The sequence below is a fragment of the Gopherus flavomarginatus genome, chromosome 2 (genome assembly GCF_025201925.1).
Source record: "Gopherus flavomarginatus isolate rGopFla2 chromosome 2, rGopFla2.mat.asm, whole genome shotgun sequence".
Classification (NCBI taxonomy): domain Eukaryota; kingdom Metazoa; phylum Chordata; order Testudines; family Testudinidae; genus Gopherus; species Gopherus flavomarginatus.
Genome location: NC_066618.1, coordinates 233,346,005 through 233,362,892, shown reverse-complemented (window position 1 = coordinate 233,362,892; position 16,888 = coordinate 233,346,005). Strand labels below are relative to the sequence as shown.

Here is a 16,888-nt window from a genome sequence, read left to right as displayed (position 1 = left end):
GTCACATGTCCTTCAGCGTATTTATTCAGGTTACATTCATAAAACATCCATCTCTACCTACATGGCCTTAATAAATCCATGACAATCCCCCATAGATGATAATAAAATGTATCTTCAGATTTTAAAATGTTCTCCTTCAGAACCACATTGGCTGACAGTATATGACAACCAATAGCTGGCCCATCTTGTACTCGAGTATCAGTGATGTGTCTGAAGACTTTGGAACCTGCCACATGTGGTATAATAGATTTGTACAATATATGTGATTTGGAATGAATAAAATAAGAAACCTCATGTGTTGACAACCTTCATCCAAAACCTGCATCAACCTATAACTTTTTTGACGTTCTGAAATGTTCACATAAAAGTTTTGCTTTTCCAGACTTTACAGTGCTAATCCAAACAGACCCCAGACTCTGAGGTCCTGATTCTCATTTACACTAAGGCTGTGTTACACCATTCTGGCAGAGTAAAGGGAAAGTAGGAGTATATTATATTTACACCCATTTATAAACCCTTTACACTGCTAGAGTGGTATAAAGTAGCATTAGTGTTAATGAGAATCAGACCCTGACCCTGTAGATCTTTGATCACTTATTTTATAGATGCTGGTGAGGGCCAAAGGTACCAGAAACATTTATGTATGAACATTCAGCAATTTCTCAAGTTTATTCAAAGTTGATTATGTAGTGAAGTCTAATTGCTCACATAAATAAAGAAATATTTCTGATGATATTGGCCCTAGCTAGTCTAGATACCACCCAATTTACAGTACTCCATTCAGAAGGTTTGGGACCCTTTAGACATTTTCCTCATATCACAAAACACCGAATCTGTTGCTGTGAATGCTGCTGATTCTGAAAAAGAACTGTTCTAAAATTAAAAATAAATGTTCCAATCCAGCAGGACGCTACTGATTCTTATTAAGTATATTGGCCACATTTTGGGGTATTTTGTGTCTGTTACCTGAATAAATATAATCAAGAATGCAGCGTATAATTTTAGTTTAATACAAACTTCCGTTGTCCCTGATTGTGAACAGACAGGTGGCTCTGCAAATGTCTCTTCATCATGGACAGTTTTCTTAAAAGGTCATTGTCCATTTTGCCAGTCATCACACAGAGATCTCTGAGTTACCAGTGTTTCTCTGCATGTAGAATGATGGTGGTAACTGTGTGGTATCTCTTGGGAAAAGTTGAGGTTTTTTATAATTTTTGAGTTTTGAGTTTTTAATAACATTACTGTAAAAGTATTTATTAATTTAATTCAAATATATATAATTTGGTAGTTTAAAATGTTGAAAATAACTGCAAATATATTCCACAGCTTTTTTTCTGCAACTGGATGTGTGTGTGGGTGTGGATGTGTGCGCGCATGCACGTGTGATTGTGTATGGCAGCTTTTCCAACGTACTATCTGCAGAAACAAGGCTTGAAAGGGCAAAATAAAAAAAAGTGTAATTAATTTTAAATTTTCTACTTACACTTCTGAGGAAGCACGAGTGAAGACCATCAGTCATCAGCTGAAACTGATCTCAGCTTCACTTAACCAGTTCCTGTTTTGCTTTCATGGAAACGGAGATAGAAAATCAACTCATTATTAGTAGGATAAAAGTTTTGGCCCATTGAAGTTAACAGGAAACTTTCTATTAACTTCAGTATGCTCTGGATCAGACCTATAGAATGCTGCCATATGAAAAACTTACCCTTGCTTTATTTTCAGTCACTCAGAAAAGCCACCAATAGCCAGAAAGCAGAAACAATTCAGAATGAGAATAAAAACTCTCACTTACAGATTTCAATTGCTGGTTGCCTACTAAGATCTACAAGTGATAGTTTCAAAAACCAGTTACAGATTTGAGGCGCCATAGTCTATACTAATTCAAACTGAAGAAGAAAATCCTAACCCTAATGAAGCTATCAGATTGCCTGGTGGATGTCACCTGAGTGACAGCTAGTATCTGCGGGACCATTGTATTGATGGGAATATATGTTCTTAGCTGAGGACTCTAGGGTGGAACAAATTCCAGTATGACCTTTCCTCTGATGGGATCCCCTCCTTTGCCTGCCTGCTTTGTTGGCATAGCCTGCCTCCATCCACCACACATTCATGGTGTGACTCTCTGAATAAGGCCCAGCAGGGAGGAGGTGAGCGTACTGCACTGTGAGGTCAGGTCTAGGGCAGGTAGGAACCATCATGTTTCTCAGAGCAGTTCTGTGTGAGGAGACAAGGCATGATGATGGTTGGCTTTAGGTTAGAGGCAGGCATGAGGAATTTGCACTGAACAGGAGAGCTTTGAATGGGAAAGGGAAGGCTCACTCTACTCAAGAGCCAGAGAGGAGAGCAGCAGGATTGGTGAGGGACATGCGGGGAAAGATAAAGGGACTGAAGTTCTATTATCTAAATTATCTCTCTCATTTATAAAGTGCCCCAACCTGTGCAGCAACTAAGCACCAATATATACAGTAAAATAAGAATGGCAAAAGTGGGCTTGCTCTCATACTCCTGGTATTTGGTTGCTTATACTTAAAGATGTTCATTATTTTATTTGCTTCTTTTCATTTCTCACTCCCCTGCTTTTCCTTTCGTTCTACATGGCCCATTTTCTTCCCTTTCTCTTTGTTCCTCTGGGCTTTTGTTCTAAGTGTGACATACCAGGGTACAATCCAGGCTCATGTGTAGCTGTGTCACCCCTGCCCTGTAATCTGGGTTACCCTTTACAATGGCTTGCTGCTCACAAACAGTCTCCAGAGTGTTAGTCACTCCCAGCTATATCTGTTTGTGTGCTTTAGCCAGCCAGCCACACCTTGGCTCTTACCAGCCTTAAAGTTTACCCAGGGTGACCCCAATACACTCCCAGTCTCAGATTTTCCCCCAGACCTCTCCTGGACAGTACAGATATACTGAGTCTGTTATTCCTTTAAGGAACTTGTTGCCCCAAATGGAGTCACCCAACATTTCAACTTGAGCACACTGGATTGGATAAAACAAAAAGCCAGTTTACTAACTACAAAGAGAGAGATTTTAAGTGAGTACAAGTAATGAGGCATAAAAGTCAGAAATTGTTACAAGAACAATAATGATAAAACACTCACTAATGCCTAATTTAAACTATATTAGATTCAAGCAAAGTTTCTCACCACATGCCCGAGCAGCTTTACTGACCAAACTCTCAGATCAGGACCCTTCCCCCAAGCCCAACCATTTCTTCCTTTGTCTCTTCAGGTACAGTGAATGTGATGGACAGGGGTGGGGGGCTGTCTTGGGGTGTTTGTCCCTGTCCCTCCTTTTTATAGTTTCAGCCCCCTTCTTGAAAAACATTTCTGGCTAGATATCAGGAGACAAATAGTGTATGTGGAAAGATGTTCCCTGCTTTTTTTCCACCTGTTTAAACTTCCTTTGTCTTCCCTTCCTGCTTGATGATTCTGTTTACTACTTAAACAAAAATTAAGCAGAGCACACATCTCTTTGTTTAGGACAGACCTGTTTGCCAACCTCTGTTTGGGCAGGGCTGTGGGATTTGGAACATGTGTTAATAACACCATACAGGGGAATCTTAAAACTTCACATACAATCTTGCCACACATACTTTATCAGGACAATAGTGACCAGCAAACTATGAGTTTCAGATATTCAAGGCATATTTTGAACAAAGATTATTACAATAGTGTATAAGGTGTGAATACCGGGGGGGGGGAGGGGGAGTCTGTCATAGTAGGCTCTTGCGTAAAGGGTGAGTTTTGCATTGAACCCAGAAGACAGGCATACATCTTTTAGGATGGTGTTCCATACCTTCAGACTTGACACAAAAACTGCCTCCCTCCATCTTCTGGTAGGTTTACACTGCATGCAACAGTCTTGGAGGCTTACATATGGAGAGGCAATATCCTAAGATATTGATAGATTAGGATATTGCCTATTAAAATCTTTAAAAATTAGGACCATGACTTTGAATTAAATTCAATAGTGAGTGGGAGCCACTGGAAGGTACAGGGTACTGGTGTGAAAAACTAGTATTCTAATCTGCAATCCTGTAATGTACTGGCTAATGTGTATGTGCTCCCTACTGATAGACTGTATATGAGATTCTGTCATCCTCTGGCAACTGATCTACAGAACCTTTAAGTCCTACCACTCCTAAAACTACAGTTTTTGGTAGATGTAGAACTAAAAAGGATTCTCCTTAAGCTCAGGTGGTAGAGACCTGTATAGGGAGCAGAAGGTCTAGAATTGTACACATGTAGCATCAGGCATAAAAATTAGCTGGTGACTATGATCATAAATTCATGTTGGTACCTTAGTGCTGAACCCTGGGGATGAATATATTTGTCTTCCATGTTTTCTGTGGTCCAAAGTCTAATTAAACAAGTGAATAGGAATCTTTAATATGTTTTCCTATACTATTTTCCTTAGATAAGCAGAATGACTTTTCAAATGGCAGATTGGCTAACAAGTTTCGGTCTGCAAAGTTATGCCTGATACCTGAACAGCTGGAGGCTCTGTCAACCAGTCAGATCCCCTCTTTCATTATTCATATTTTATCAGTAACATGTAGTGTCCTTATGTAGGAACAGATTCGGCTCTCAGTTACTCAGGTACAACTCCAGCTGAAAATCAATGCAATCAATGCAGGCTGTATGTGTGCCTGGGAGGGCAGAATATGGCCTGTGCTGTGTACTCACATTTTTGTATGTAATAGATAATAAAGTCATATATGAAAAGTCTGTAACATTTTTGGTATCACCTATCTCATTAGCTCCAGTGCTGCTTACAAAAGAAAAGGTTTCATCCCTAGCCTTAGAGAAAGCTGAAAGCGTGGTATGCTGGGGAATTATACTTAATGGGTTTGTTTATCCAGATTCCCAATAACTGATAATAAGTATGTCTTTTACACTAATATTGGACGCTTTGGGACATCAAATCACATATGATTTAAAGCATTCTTAGTCACTGTAAAATACTTGCTTAGTCTAGGGCTGGAGTGCTCTGAATTGCATCAGAATATTGTGAAAAATATATAGAAGAATTACTGCTGGCTTGAAATTCTTTTTGATCCAGCTGGCAGACACTTTTCTGGGAAGTAAAAAAGTGATATTCATCTCCAGCATAAGACTGTGCAACTACCAATAACTGAAATGGGAGTTGCACCTGCTTATTTGATCCACAGGATCTAGTATCCTGTAAATTAATTTATTGTAATGGGCCAAATTCATCCTTTATGTAAGTGCGTTGAAAGCAGTGGAGTTACACCAGTAATGAATTTGGTTCAGTGTATCTCCCTACTTAAAGAGGAGTATGACAGAATCTTTGCCTGTATATACACAGAAAAATATCACAATGGAAGAAATCCTTAGAATCCTGTCCTTGCTCTAAGGAAATACATCATGGAGAGCAGTGGGAGGGTCAGGTAGGGTGACCATTTTTCCCTAGCTTGAAAACAGGATGCACAGGGCTGGCCCAAGCCACCTGGCATCGCTGCTCATCCCCTGCGCCCCCACAGATGTTCCTCCTTGCCCCCAATTGAGCCAAGTTGAAGAGATGGGAGTGGGAGGAAGAGGACTGGGTTGGGCTGGGATCTGAGTGTGTGAGTGTGAGTACTTTTGGGCTCGGAGCCAGGAGGTGAAGCTATTGGACTATGATCCAGTTAGCAGTGTGATACCCCTTTGGGATTTGGGATAGCAGAGGGGCAGGAAGGAGGCTCCGGGTAGTGAGTGGGATCAAGGAGACTCCAGAGAGCAGCCTTGGGGAGGTGGGGAAGGCTGGGATGCAGGGCCATTTCAGACTTTGTTATTGAAGGAGGCGATTCCTGGCCAGGAAGGGGAGAGAGGAGCAAGCAATGGGGGACCAGGAGGAGGTCACTCCTGGCCAACGGTACAAAACTCAGGTGGGGCAGATATCCCCCACTGCCCTCCCTAAATGGCACCCAGGATGTGGCAGACGCAGGCAACTAGAGGCAGACTGAGGACTTGGGAGGAGGTCTGGAAAGGGCTCTGGTGACCAGCCCCGAAGGACGATGGGTGGGGAGAATATGAGACCAGGGTGGAAGCTGTGGGGACTGCTTGGGAGCCTGTGGCGGGGGTGGGGGACCATGCCACACTTGGTGCCCCAGCACAAGCGGATGCTGCAGAACCCAGTCAGGCACTTACCAGCCGGGTTGCCCGGTAGGGTCTGGGTCCCACAAGTTGTGGCTCCATGGCCCAAACAGAGAAGAGTTTGAATTAGGGCCCTGACTGCACTGCCCTCTGATTGGGCTGCCGAGTGAGCACGTGTTACCCCATTGCTCCGTGACTGGGGGGCAGAACATAGCAGAGACAGACTGGCCAGGCTCCTGTCCCCCTCCCCAAAACGTTGCCACTCACACTCCTCAACATTCTTCCATACCTCCCTAGGGAGGCACGCCCCACCTTTTTTGCAAAACTGGGCATTTGTCCTGTTTGCTCTTGCCAGCTCATTTGGCAAGAGCAAACAGGACAAATGCCCAGTTTTGCCAAAAAAAAGTCACAATGTCAGGGACAGGGCTTAAAAAAGGGACTGTCCCAGCCAAAATGGGACATATGGTCACCCTATCAAGGAAACATCCTGACAACACAGAGGGCTGGAAAATATGTACCCCATGGGGACCTTATTGTTTTTCCAAAAAAGATACAGCATTACTCCTAGTATGTGAGGAACACAGCATCTTCACCAGGCCCCTCAGTCAACAGATCTATGAGGCTTTGGCAGGCCTGTTAGCCGGTCCTCATTGCTTTTACTATCCTGCTATGCATGTGCTGTTGGTAAAACTGGGACGGATTTTGCATATGCTATCAGGTATCATGTGTCATTTTGTGTATGTATGCATCTGTCTGTATCTTAATCTGCATATGTGGGTGTGTGTAGTGCATAGTGTACAGGGAGAGAGACAGAGATTTGCATTCCTTTTATCATTTTTATTTAATTTTCCTTAATTTACTGGAGAAAATACGTTTTCTGCTTCGGTATTGTAACTTGACTTGGGAAAATGAAGTTATCATCTTTTTCATTGTATATCATCACAGATAATGAACCAGTTTCTGTAATGTGCCTATTAGCTGATTATTGGTGATGGCACATACATCAGAAAGCATACAAATAGACTTTCACAGGCTCGGCTGATGCTGAAAGTAACATGAAACTTATTTTGACTTGAAAACTAAATAAGCATGACATGGCATTGGTAGGATAATGGTATGTATGCATCTTCCAGCCTATGTTTTGATACAGTGACTTCTTTTTCCAGAGGGACATTTACCATTTTTTCCAGCATATTTCACCTTTCACTGGTTATAAATACACTACAACCTTTCCTTAACTGCTACATTATTATTCAGGTACTCACACATAAGCACTGGATGGTTAATCTTTAACTCTTTTTGGCATTTACTTGAACATATCTAGTTTACAACTCAGTTGGAAGTTCTAAGAAACTGAGTGCATGGGGAACAGAACAAAGTTAGTAGAAATTCAGAGTAACAACATATAAACATTAGAACTATTTATTATTGAAAGTATTCATAATTGCTGCAAGAAAACAAGACAAACTGCAATTATTTTGAAAAGCTCTGTTTATTTTCTCAGTTCATTTATTTTGGTGCTGTTTTATTCAGGGCCAATTGAGATAATTTTCTTGTTTGCATGTAGTCAAACATAGGCCAAATGGTACCATCAGTTTTTAAGCAGAACTCCTTCACTGAATTCATTGAGAGGGTTCTGCTTAAAAATTAATTATTCAATATGCCTATACTATTTTCAAACTCACAATCTACAAAACACAGTTGATGTGGACATGGATATAATCCTAACACAGAATATTTTAAAAATAAACTATGCCAACACTGGAATTTTAGTTTGATTCAGTGACACAACCGTAGTGCCCAGTTCTGCCACCCTTCATGATAATACCAGCCTCTTATCTGGTGCTTTCATCTATAGATATCAAAGTGCTTTACTAATGAGGCCAGTATCATTATCCCCATTTTACACATGTGCAAATTGAGGTACTGAGCAGAGAAGTGCCTAAGGTCACCCAGCAGGTCACTGGCAGAGTCAGGAATGGAAACAGAACCAAGTATCCTGAGTCCCAGTCCAGTGCTTTATTCACTTATTGCCTTATTACCTCACAAATAATCTTTCTTCACTTGAGTGGTCCCGTTGAATTAAAGGGGACTAATAACAGAAGTAATGACTGCTTATGTGAGTAAGGGTTGCAGGTTTGGACCCATGTTTTCATTTGCCGAGTAGCTTATCACGTCAGTAACATCACTTCCAAGTTTTGCAATATCAAAATGTGAATCCAGGAAGCAGAGGGGCTGTATTTACAGGAGTGAAGAAAAATCTGTGTGATGTGTAAGAGTTAACTTTATTTCTATTTATTTAAGAGTAATAACCAGTCTCCGCTGTAAGGACATTTTAAGTAGCATCTCCATGACTGATGTATGCTGCTGAGATGAGTGCTGTCATAAAAGAGTTCTTCATATAACGAGCAGAGAACAAAAGGGGAAACATGGGTATTTGTTATAGAACAAAATTCTCCGGTATACTATGGGAAATTACCACTGCACTGTGCTTCAGAGTATTACTGTAGAACACTAAGTTATTCTGGTCAGGCATGGAATGATGCAGAGGTTCATTTGTGCAGTAAATAGATCTCAGAAAAACAGCTGTTATCTGTCTCTAAAGATTGTTTGTTTGTTTTCTCAACAGAGCTACAGTGAACCTGTTGATGTTAAGGCGTCCCAGCCGCCTCAGATGATTAATTCAAAACAGTCAGTGTTCCATGGGCCCACACAGACTCATTCCGCACTGTACCTAAGCTCCCATTATCACCAACAATCCGGAATGAATCCGCACATAACTGCCATGCACGCTAATATCCCCAGGAATATTGCACCCAAGCCCAACAACCAAATGCCAGTGACTGTTTCCATAGCAAACATGGCTGTGTCCCCACCTCCACCGCTTCAGATTAGCCCACCTCTCCACCAGCATCTCAACATACAGCAACACCAGCCAATTACAATGCAGCAGTCCATTGGAAACCAACTCCCAATGCAGGTCCAGTCTGCTTTACATTCACCTACAATGCAGCAAGTAAGTTCTAAATCATGAGCTTTCAGTCTGTTTGGGGAACAGATTTTCATCTGAATCAGTAAGACTGGTCTTCCAGTAGTTAATGTAGGATTTTTTTGATTCATGGTTTAGCTTTAATTTTGCAGCATTCCAGTGCTGAAGTCCCAGCTCCCAGTCCTGCAGCTACTTGAGCATGTGAGCAACTTTACTCATATGACTAGTCCTATGAGCTGCACCAGGACAACTCATGTGAGTAAAGTTAACCAACTGCCCCTGAAGATTGGCTCCTGAACATTAAAATTCTCTCCCGTAGGAAAGGGAGTTTCTTTTACAAAAAATATTACTGTTACTCAGTGAAATCAGCCTCTGAGGTAGAAAATAACCTAATGAACAGGTGAAATGTTAAGATTACAAAAATGTTGATTTAAAGACACGGTTTATAAAATAAGATATTGGAAATAAGGGACCAGTTCCTGATGTTCATATTAAAGTTTTATTCATTTTCATACTCAGTCCCTGCTCTAACAAATTCCCATTGAATTTCAGTGGGAGTCTGACTGAGTATGGCCCGACTACATACTGGAAACTTCATGATATGGACTTTCAGGTCCCAATCCTCCAGTGATGTAAAGCAGTGCAACTTCACTGGAGCTAAATAATTTTAAAGAGGATCTGGCTCTCAGTACATAAAGTTTTATTTTCTAAAAAATAGCCCAGAATTGATGATTTTGGGGAAGAGAGTAAGGAGGTGTGTATCTTGAGATTGCAAGATTTAGATGTAATTGGGCCTAATTTTCCATTACACTTTGTGTAATCATTTGCAGCATTGTAAAGTGAGTGTAAAATCCTACCAAGTTAGAATCGCGTATTTTACACCCACTTATTATAAATGGCTAGGCAAGGTGCAGGCCCATTACTGTGTTTCATGCTCAATGTTTTCTGCTCTTTTTTTATGCCCTTCCAGGTTTCTGAAATACCCAATTTGTTTATACAAATGCCTTGTATGCACAAAGCTTGTGGGCACAATTTATGAATCCAGGTTTGAAAATCTTGCTTGATTATTTCATGGATAATACAATTATACTTAATAGAAGGTGCAATGCAGGAGTTGGATGGTTTTAAATAGCATATTGGCACCATGCCATGATCATCATCATCACATAAATCTAAACATTGTTCCATGGTGCATTATTCAAAAATTACATATAACAAAATATATTAAATAAAATGTGACTTCAGTAGCTTCCATTACATCATGTTGAACATTACCCAGAAGGAAAGAAAAAAGTGGGACTACCACTTCTTGTAGCATGTTGCATGTATTTCAACAGCTTGAAAGAACTGCCACTTATAACAGAAGCTGCTGGCTATGACATATTACATATGTTGGGCAGTGCCATTTCTAGCCTGGGGCATAACATACACTGTAGAAAATAGGCATCCTGAAGTCCATAAATACATCTGTGTTATACTATACCTTTCGCTTTCCTGACATAACATACAATATGATAAAAAATTATGTGACCCTTTTTGCCTACTCCCCACAAAATTAAAAAAGCAGTGTAAAATATGATGTCCTGAAATAGGAATGGGAATCTTTTACCCGTATGTCTCATTCAAGAAATCTGACATTTCTATCAAAGATGCCAAATGCATTGTCAGGCACCTGGGACATAGGTGATCTAACCTAGTGATCGGAATAGGAATCATTGAATTAGATATTGTAGTTTTCCTTGGACCCAGCAAAAGTCTAGTAAATTCCGAACAACTTATTCTTCTTGGGCATGGACAGTTGTAGGGAGGGGAGTAGGTTGTAGAATGAAATAGGAAGGGATTCTTGACTAAGGGTTTTTGCAGAAAGATGTGGAAGGTGGGATGAATTGGAGGAAATCTGGTAGTTGTATCCTAAATGTAACAAGGTTAATCTGTTTAGTGATCTGTAAGGGTCCTTGTTACTGCTGGTCCAGCTGTGCAGAGGGGCAAGTCGATCGCCCATTCTGGGTGGACAACCAAACCTTATCCCCTACCTCAAAGCCTGGTGTTGGCTGGTGGGACACTTCACATACCATTTGTAAGTTGCCTTGGTGACTTCTAACTACTTCTGGAGTTCTTAGTGTACCTACTAGTGAGTTCAGTGACAATTGGCTTGGACAATTTCAAGGGGATCTGTAGATGAACGTGAGGATGAAGACCATAATTAGCAAAGGAGGCATTGGTGTCATTCTTTTAGATAAACTCAGCATGAGGGATCAAAGAGAGCCAGTAACATAGGTTCTGTTCTAGGATCTAGTTGTCTTCCTCAGACTGACCATTGTTGCTTGGGTGATAGGCCATAGAGGTTAGCATGTTTATACTCAGGTGGCATGGGAATTCCCACCAGAAGCAGGCAATAAACTGTGGTCCCCGGACAAATACCATACTCATAGGCAAGCCATGGAGATGAAAGATGTTGTTCACAAACAGGTGAGCTGTTTCCTGAGCAGAGGGAAGCACTCTGTATTCAACAAAGTGTGCTGTCTTGGTTAAGTGATTGATCACCCCTAGAATTGTAGTGTGGCCTTGGGAGGGTGGTAATTCCATGATAAAGTACATGGAAATGATAGCCCAAAACCAGAACAGAGAGGATAAACTTTGGAAGAGACACAGCAGTTTTGAACCAGTGTCTTGGTCTGAGTGCAAATATCACAGGAGACTACATAAGGCAAAACAAGACGCATACAGCTGACCACCAAAACCTCCCAGACACTAGGCCTTGCATCTTGGAACAGCCAGAGTGACGCTCCACGGGAGCATCATGGCAGAGTTGTAGGACTTGAAGCTGAGTAGACCCTTCAGGTACATAAATCCATCTTTCGTGATACCAGATCCTGTCCTGGAACATGAATGTGGCAGAGGTCTGGTCCTGCTCTTGGTCTAAGGCTTGATGGATTTGGATGGCAAAGGGGTCACGGGGCAACTAAGAATGGATAGAGGTTATCAGGTTGGAGGCTATGATGGAAGAAATGAAGTTTGAGGGCTTGAGGATTGTGGACCTAGTTTCTTTTCCAGGATCAAAGTTCTCATCCTTCCACAACAGTGCCTCTGCCTTCCTGTTCTTTGTCCCAGGATGGTAGGTGACCACAAATCTGAATTGCATGAAGAAGAGGGACCAGCATGCCTGCGGGTGTTTTCAGGTGCCTGGCCATCTTAAGGTATTCCAAGTTTTTATGATCTATGAGAACTTGGACAAGAAATCTAGCCTCCTCCAGAAGGTGGCTCCATTCTTTGAAATCCATTTTGATGGCCAGCAGTTATTTGTCCAGGATGTCATATTTCCCCTCAGCAGGAGTGAGTTTTCGTGAGTAAAATATGCATGGGTGAAGCCACTCTTCGGGAGCATCGGATTGAGCTACAACTGTCCCTAGCACAATGTTCAAAGCATTTGCCTCCACCATAAACAGTGTGGCAGGGTCTGGGTGAATCCAGACGGGAACTGTTGATGAATCTCTGCTTCAGATTATCAAAAGCAACCTGAGTTTCTGGGGATCATACAAATCGAATTCCTTTCCGCAGTAGGGCTGTGAGAAGAGCAGCCAGCACAGAGAATCCTGGGATAAAACATAGAATCATAGACTTTAAGGTCAGAAGGGACCATTATGTCGTCTAGTCCGACCTCCTGCACAATGCAGGCCACAGAATCTCATCCACTCACTCCTGTATCAGACCAGTGTCTGAGCCATTGAAGTCCTCAAATTATGGTTTAAAGACTTTAATATACAGAGAATCTTCCAGCAAGTGAGCCGTGCCCCACGCTGCAGAGAAAGGCAAAAAAACCCCAGGGCCTCAGCCAATCTGCCCTGGAGGAAAATTCCTTCCCAACCCCAGATATGGTGATCAGCTAAATCCTGAGCATGTGGGTAAGATTCACTAGCCAGATACCCTGGAAAGAATTCTCTGCAGTAACTCAGATCCCACCCCATCTAACATCCCATAACAAGCCATTGGGCATATTTACCGCTAATAGTAAAAGACCAATTAATTGCCAAAATTAGGCTATCCCATTATACCATCCCCTCCATAAACTTATCAAGCGTAGTCTTGAAGCCAGATATGTCTTTTGGCTACTCCCCTTGGAAGGCTGTTCCAGAACTTCACTCCTCTAATGGTTAGAAACCTTCATCTAATTTCAAGTCTAAACTTCCTGATGGTCAGTTATATCCATTTGTTCTTATGTCCACATTGGCACTGAGCTTAAATAATTCCTCTCCCTCCCTGGTATTTATTCTTTTGGTTAGGCTAAACAAGCCAAGCTCTTTGAGTCTCCTTTCATAAGACAGGTTTTCCATTCCTCAGTTCATCATAGTAGCCCCTCTTTGTACCTGTTCCAGTTTGAATTCATCCTTCTTAAATATGGGAGACCAGAACTGCACACAGTATTCCAGATGAGGTTTTAACAGTTCCTTGTATAACGGTACTAACACCTCTTTATCTCTACTGGAAATACCTCACCTGATGCATCCCAAGACCACATTAGCTTTTTTCACGGCCATATCATATTGGCGGCTCATAGTCATCCTGTGATCAACCAATACTCCGAGGTCCTTCTCCTCCTCTGTTACTTCCAACTGATTCGTGTCCCCAGCTTATAACAATAATTCTTGTTATTAATCCCTAATGCATGACCTTGCACTTTTCACTATTAAATTTCATCCTATTATTATTACTCTAGTTTACAAGGTCATCCAGATATTCCTGTGTGATATCCCGGTCCTTCTCTGTATTGGCAATACCTCCCAGCTTTGTGTCATCCGCAAACTTTATTAGCACATTCCCACTTTTTGTGCCAAGGTCTGTAATAAAAAGATTAAATGAGATTGGTCCCAAAACCAATCCCTGAGGAACTCCACTGGTAACCTCCCTCCAGCCTGACAGTTCGCCTTTCAGTATGACCCGTTGTAGTCTCCCCTTTAACCAGTTTCCACCTTTCAATATTCATATTGATTCCCATCTTTTCCAATTTAGCTAATAATTCCCCATGTGGAACTGTATCAAATGCCTTACTGAAATTGAGGTAAATTAGATCCACTGCATTTCCTTTGTCTAAGAAGTCTGTTACCTTCTCAAAGAAGGAGATCAGGATGGTTTGGCATGATCTACCTTTTGTAAAACCATGTTGTATTTTGTCTCAATTACCATTGACCTCAATGTCCTTAACCACTTTCTCTTTCAAAATTTTTTCCAAGATCTTGCATACTACAGATGTCAAACTAACAGGCCTGTAGTTGCCCGGATCATCTTTTTTTCCTTTCTTAAAAATAGGAACTATGTTAGCAATTCTCCAGTCATACAGTACAACCCCTGAGTTTATAGATTCATTAAAAAATTCTTGCTAATGGGCTTGCAATTTCATGTGCCAGTTTCTTTAATATTCTTATATGAAGATTATCTGGGCCCCCCGATTTAGTCCAAATAAGCTGTTCAAGTTTGGCTTCTACCTCAGATATGGTAATATCTAGCTCCATATCCTCATTCCCATTTGTCATCCTACCATTATCCCTAAGCTCCTCATTAAAGACTGAGACAAAGTATTTGTTTAGATATTGGGCCATGCCTAGATGATTCTTAACGTCCACTCCATCCTCCGTGTTTAGCGGTCTCACTTCTTCTTTCTTGGTTTTCTTCTTATTTATATGGCTATAGAAGCTTTTACTATTGGTTTTAATTCCCTTTGCAAGGTCCAACTCTACATGGCTTTTAGCCTTTCTCACTTTATCCCTACATGTTCTGACCTCAATAAGGTAGCTTTCCTTGCTGATCCCTCCCATCTTCCACTGCTTGTAGGCTTTCTGCTTTTTCTTAATCACCTCTCTGAGATGCTTGCTCATCCAGCTTGGTCTCCAACTCCTGCCTATGAATTCTTCTCCTTTCTTGGGATGCAGGCTTCTGATAGTTTCTGCAACTTTGACTTGAAGTAATGCCAGGCCTCCTCCACCTTTAGATCCACAAGTCCTTCAGTCCAATCCACTTCCCTAACTAAAATCCTTAATTTTTTAAAGTTAGCCCTTCTGAAATCAAAAACCCTAGTCACAGTTCTATTTTTGTTTATCTTTCCATTTAGTTTAAACTGAATTAACTCATGATAGCTCAAACCAAGGTTTTCCCCCACAACCATTTCTTCTATGAGGTCCTCACTACTCACCAAAACCAAATCTAAAATGGCGTCCCCTCTTGTTGATTCAGCAACTACTTGGTGAAGGAATCCATCAGCTATCGCATCTAGGAAAATCTGAGCCCTATTACTATTACTAGCTCTTGTCTTCCAGTCTATATCTGGAAAGTTAAAGCCTCTCATGATCACACAATTCCCATTAGTGTTTACTTCATTAGAAACATTAAAGAAGTCTCTATCCATATCCAGATCAGATCCCGGCGGTCTGTAGCACACCCCAAGCACTATCTCAAGGGAGGCTCTAGTAGCTTTCTTCCCCAATGTGATTTTTGCCCACACAGACTCTGTCTTATCCATTCCATCCTTTCTTATTTCTTTACAGTTGATCTCATCACTGATATACAATGCTACTGCACCACCTTTGCCTTTATTTCTGTCTTTCCTAAACAGAACATGCCCTGCAGTACCTGTACTGCAGTCATGACTGCTATTCCACCATGTTTCTGTTATCCCTATAATAGCCGGTTTTACATTCTGCACCAGTAACTCTAGTTCCTCTATTTTATTACCTAGGCTTCTTCCATTGGTGTACAAACATCTTAATTTTTGCTGCTTAGCTTCGCTCACATTCTTTACCAGATTAGGCCCAGACGTTCTACCGCCAGTATCACCTATTAGAATGGTATCTACACTACCCTTCCTCCTACCCACAGCTGTATCCTTTCTTACTTCATTTTCTTCCCTCTCAACGTTAAAATCCGGTGTGGAGATTACCTGGACGTCTCCCAACAATCTCCCCCCAATTCCTAGTTTAAAGCTGTCTTAATCAGTTGTAGAAGTTAACAAAAGCCAAGAAGTATTGGATTCTGTGTGCATCCTTTGGTGATGCCCATTCCATGCTGGCTGCCACTTTGTGGGATTCCATTGCCAGTCTGTTGGATGAGATAATATACCCGAGAAATTCAAGGATGTCCCAGTCACATGCACATTTCTCCAGCTTGATACATAGGTGATTCTGGCATAGTCTTTCAAGAATGCTGCCCATTTGCTGGTCCTGAAGAACTTGGTCCTCAGAAGAAATGAGGGTCATCAAGGTAAGTAATGACAGATTGGTCCAGTATGTCCCAAAATATATCATTCATAAAGTGTTGAAAAGTTGCTGGAGCATTGCATGGGTATGACCAGATATTCATAGTGACCATATTGAGTATGAAAGCCAATCTTCCATTCATCTCCCTTGCACACAAACACCAGGTTATAGGCCTCTGCAGGCCTAGCTTAGTGAAATGTGAGCTGCATGTATCCAATCTGAGTTTGCTTATGAGGGGAAGCAGTTTCATATGGTTACTTTGTTGAGGCCCCATAATCAATACAAGGCCACTATGAGTCATCCATCTTCTTGGCAAAAAAGATTGGGGCACTTGCCAGAGATGTGGATGGGCAGATGAAACCCGTCTGTAGGTTCTCCTGCAAATACATGGGGAGAGTCTGAAGTTCTGATATATATCTGACTTACTGGGATCTCTGCTACAAGTTGGAGGTCATTGAGGGAGTCATAATTCTGATGATGTCAGGGAAGTATTTTCCTAACACCCTAGAATTAGTGGTTGGCTTTTGATGTGAAAGACTGAAATTTAATATGCTTAATGTTTT

At 41.4% G+C, this 16,888-nt stretch overlaps 1 protein-coding gene across 2 annotated transcripts in view; it reads left to right on the top strand.

Annotated features, from left to right (window-relative positions):
* Window positions 1-16,888, top strand: part of TOX (thymocyte selection associated high mobility group box) — a 276,933-nt gene that overhangs the window by 249,742 nt on the left and 10,303 nt on the right. For both annotated transcript variants that reach the window (XM_050938886.1, XM_050938885.1), the window contains one exon: window positions 8,722-9,108. In XM_050938886.1, the coding sequence (XP_050794843.1) occupies window positions 8,722-9,108 (387 nt within the window). The remainder of the gene's footprint in view (window positions 1-8,721; window positions 9,109-16,888) is intronic.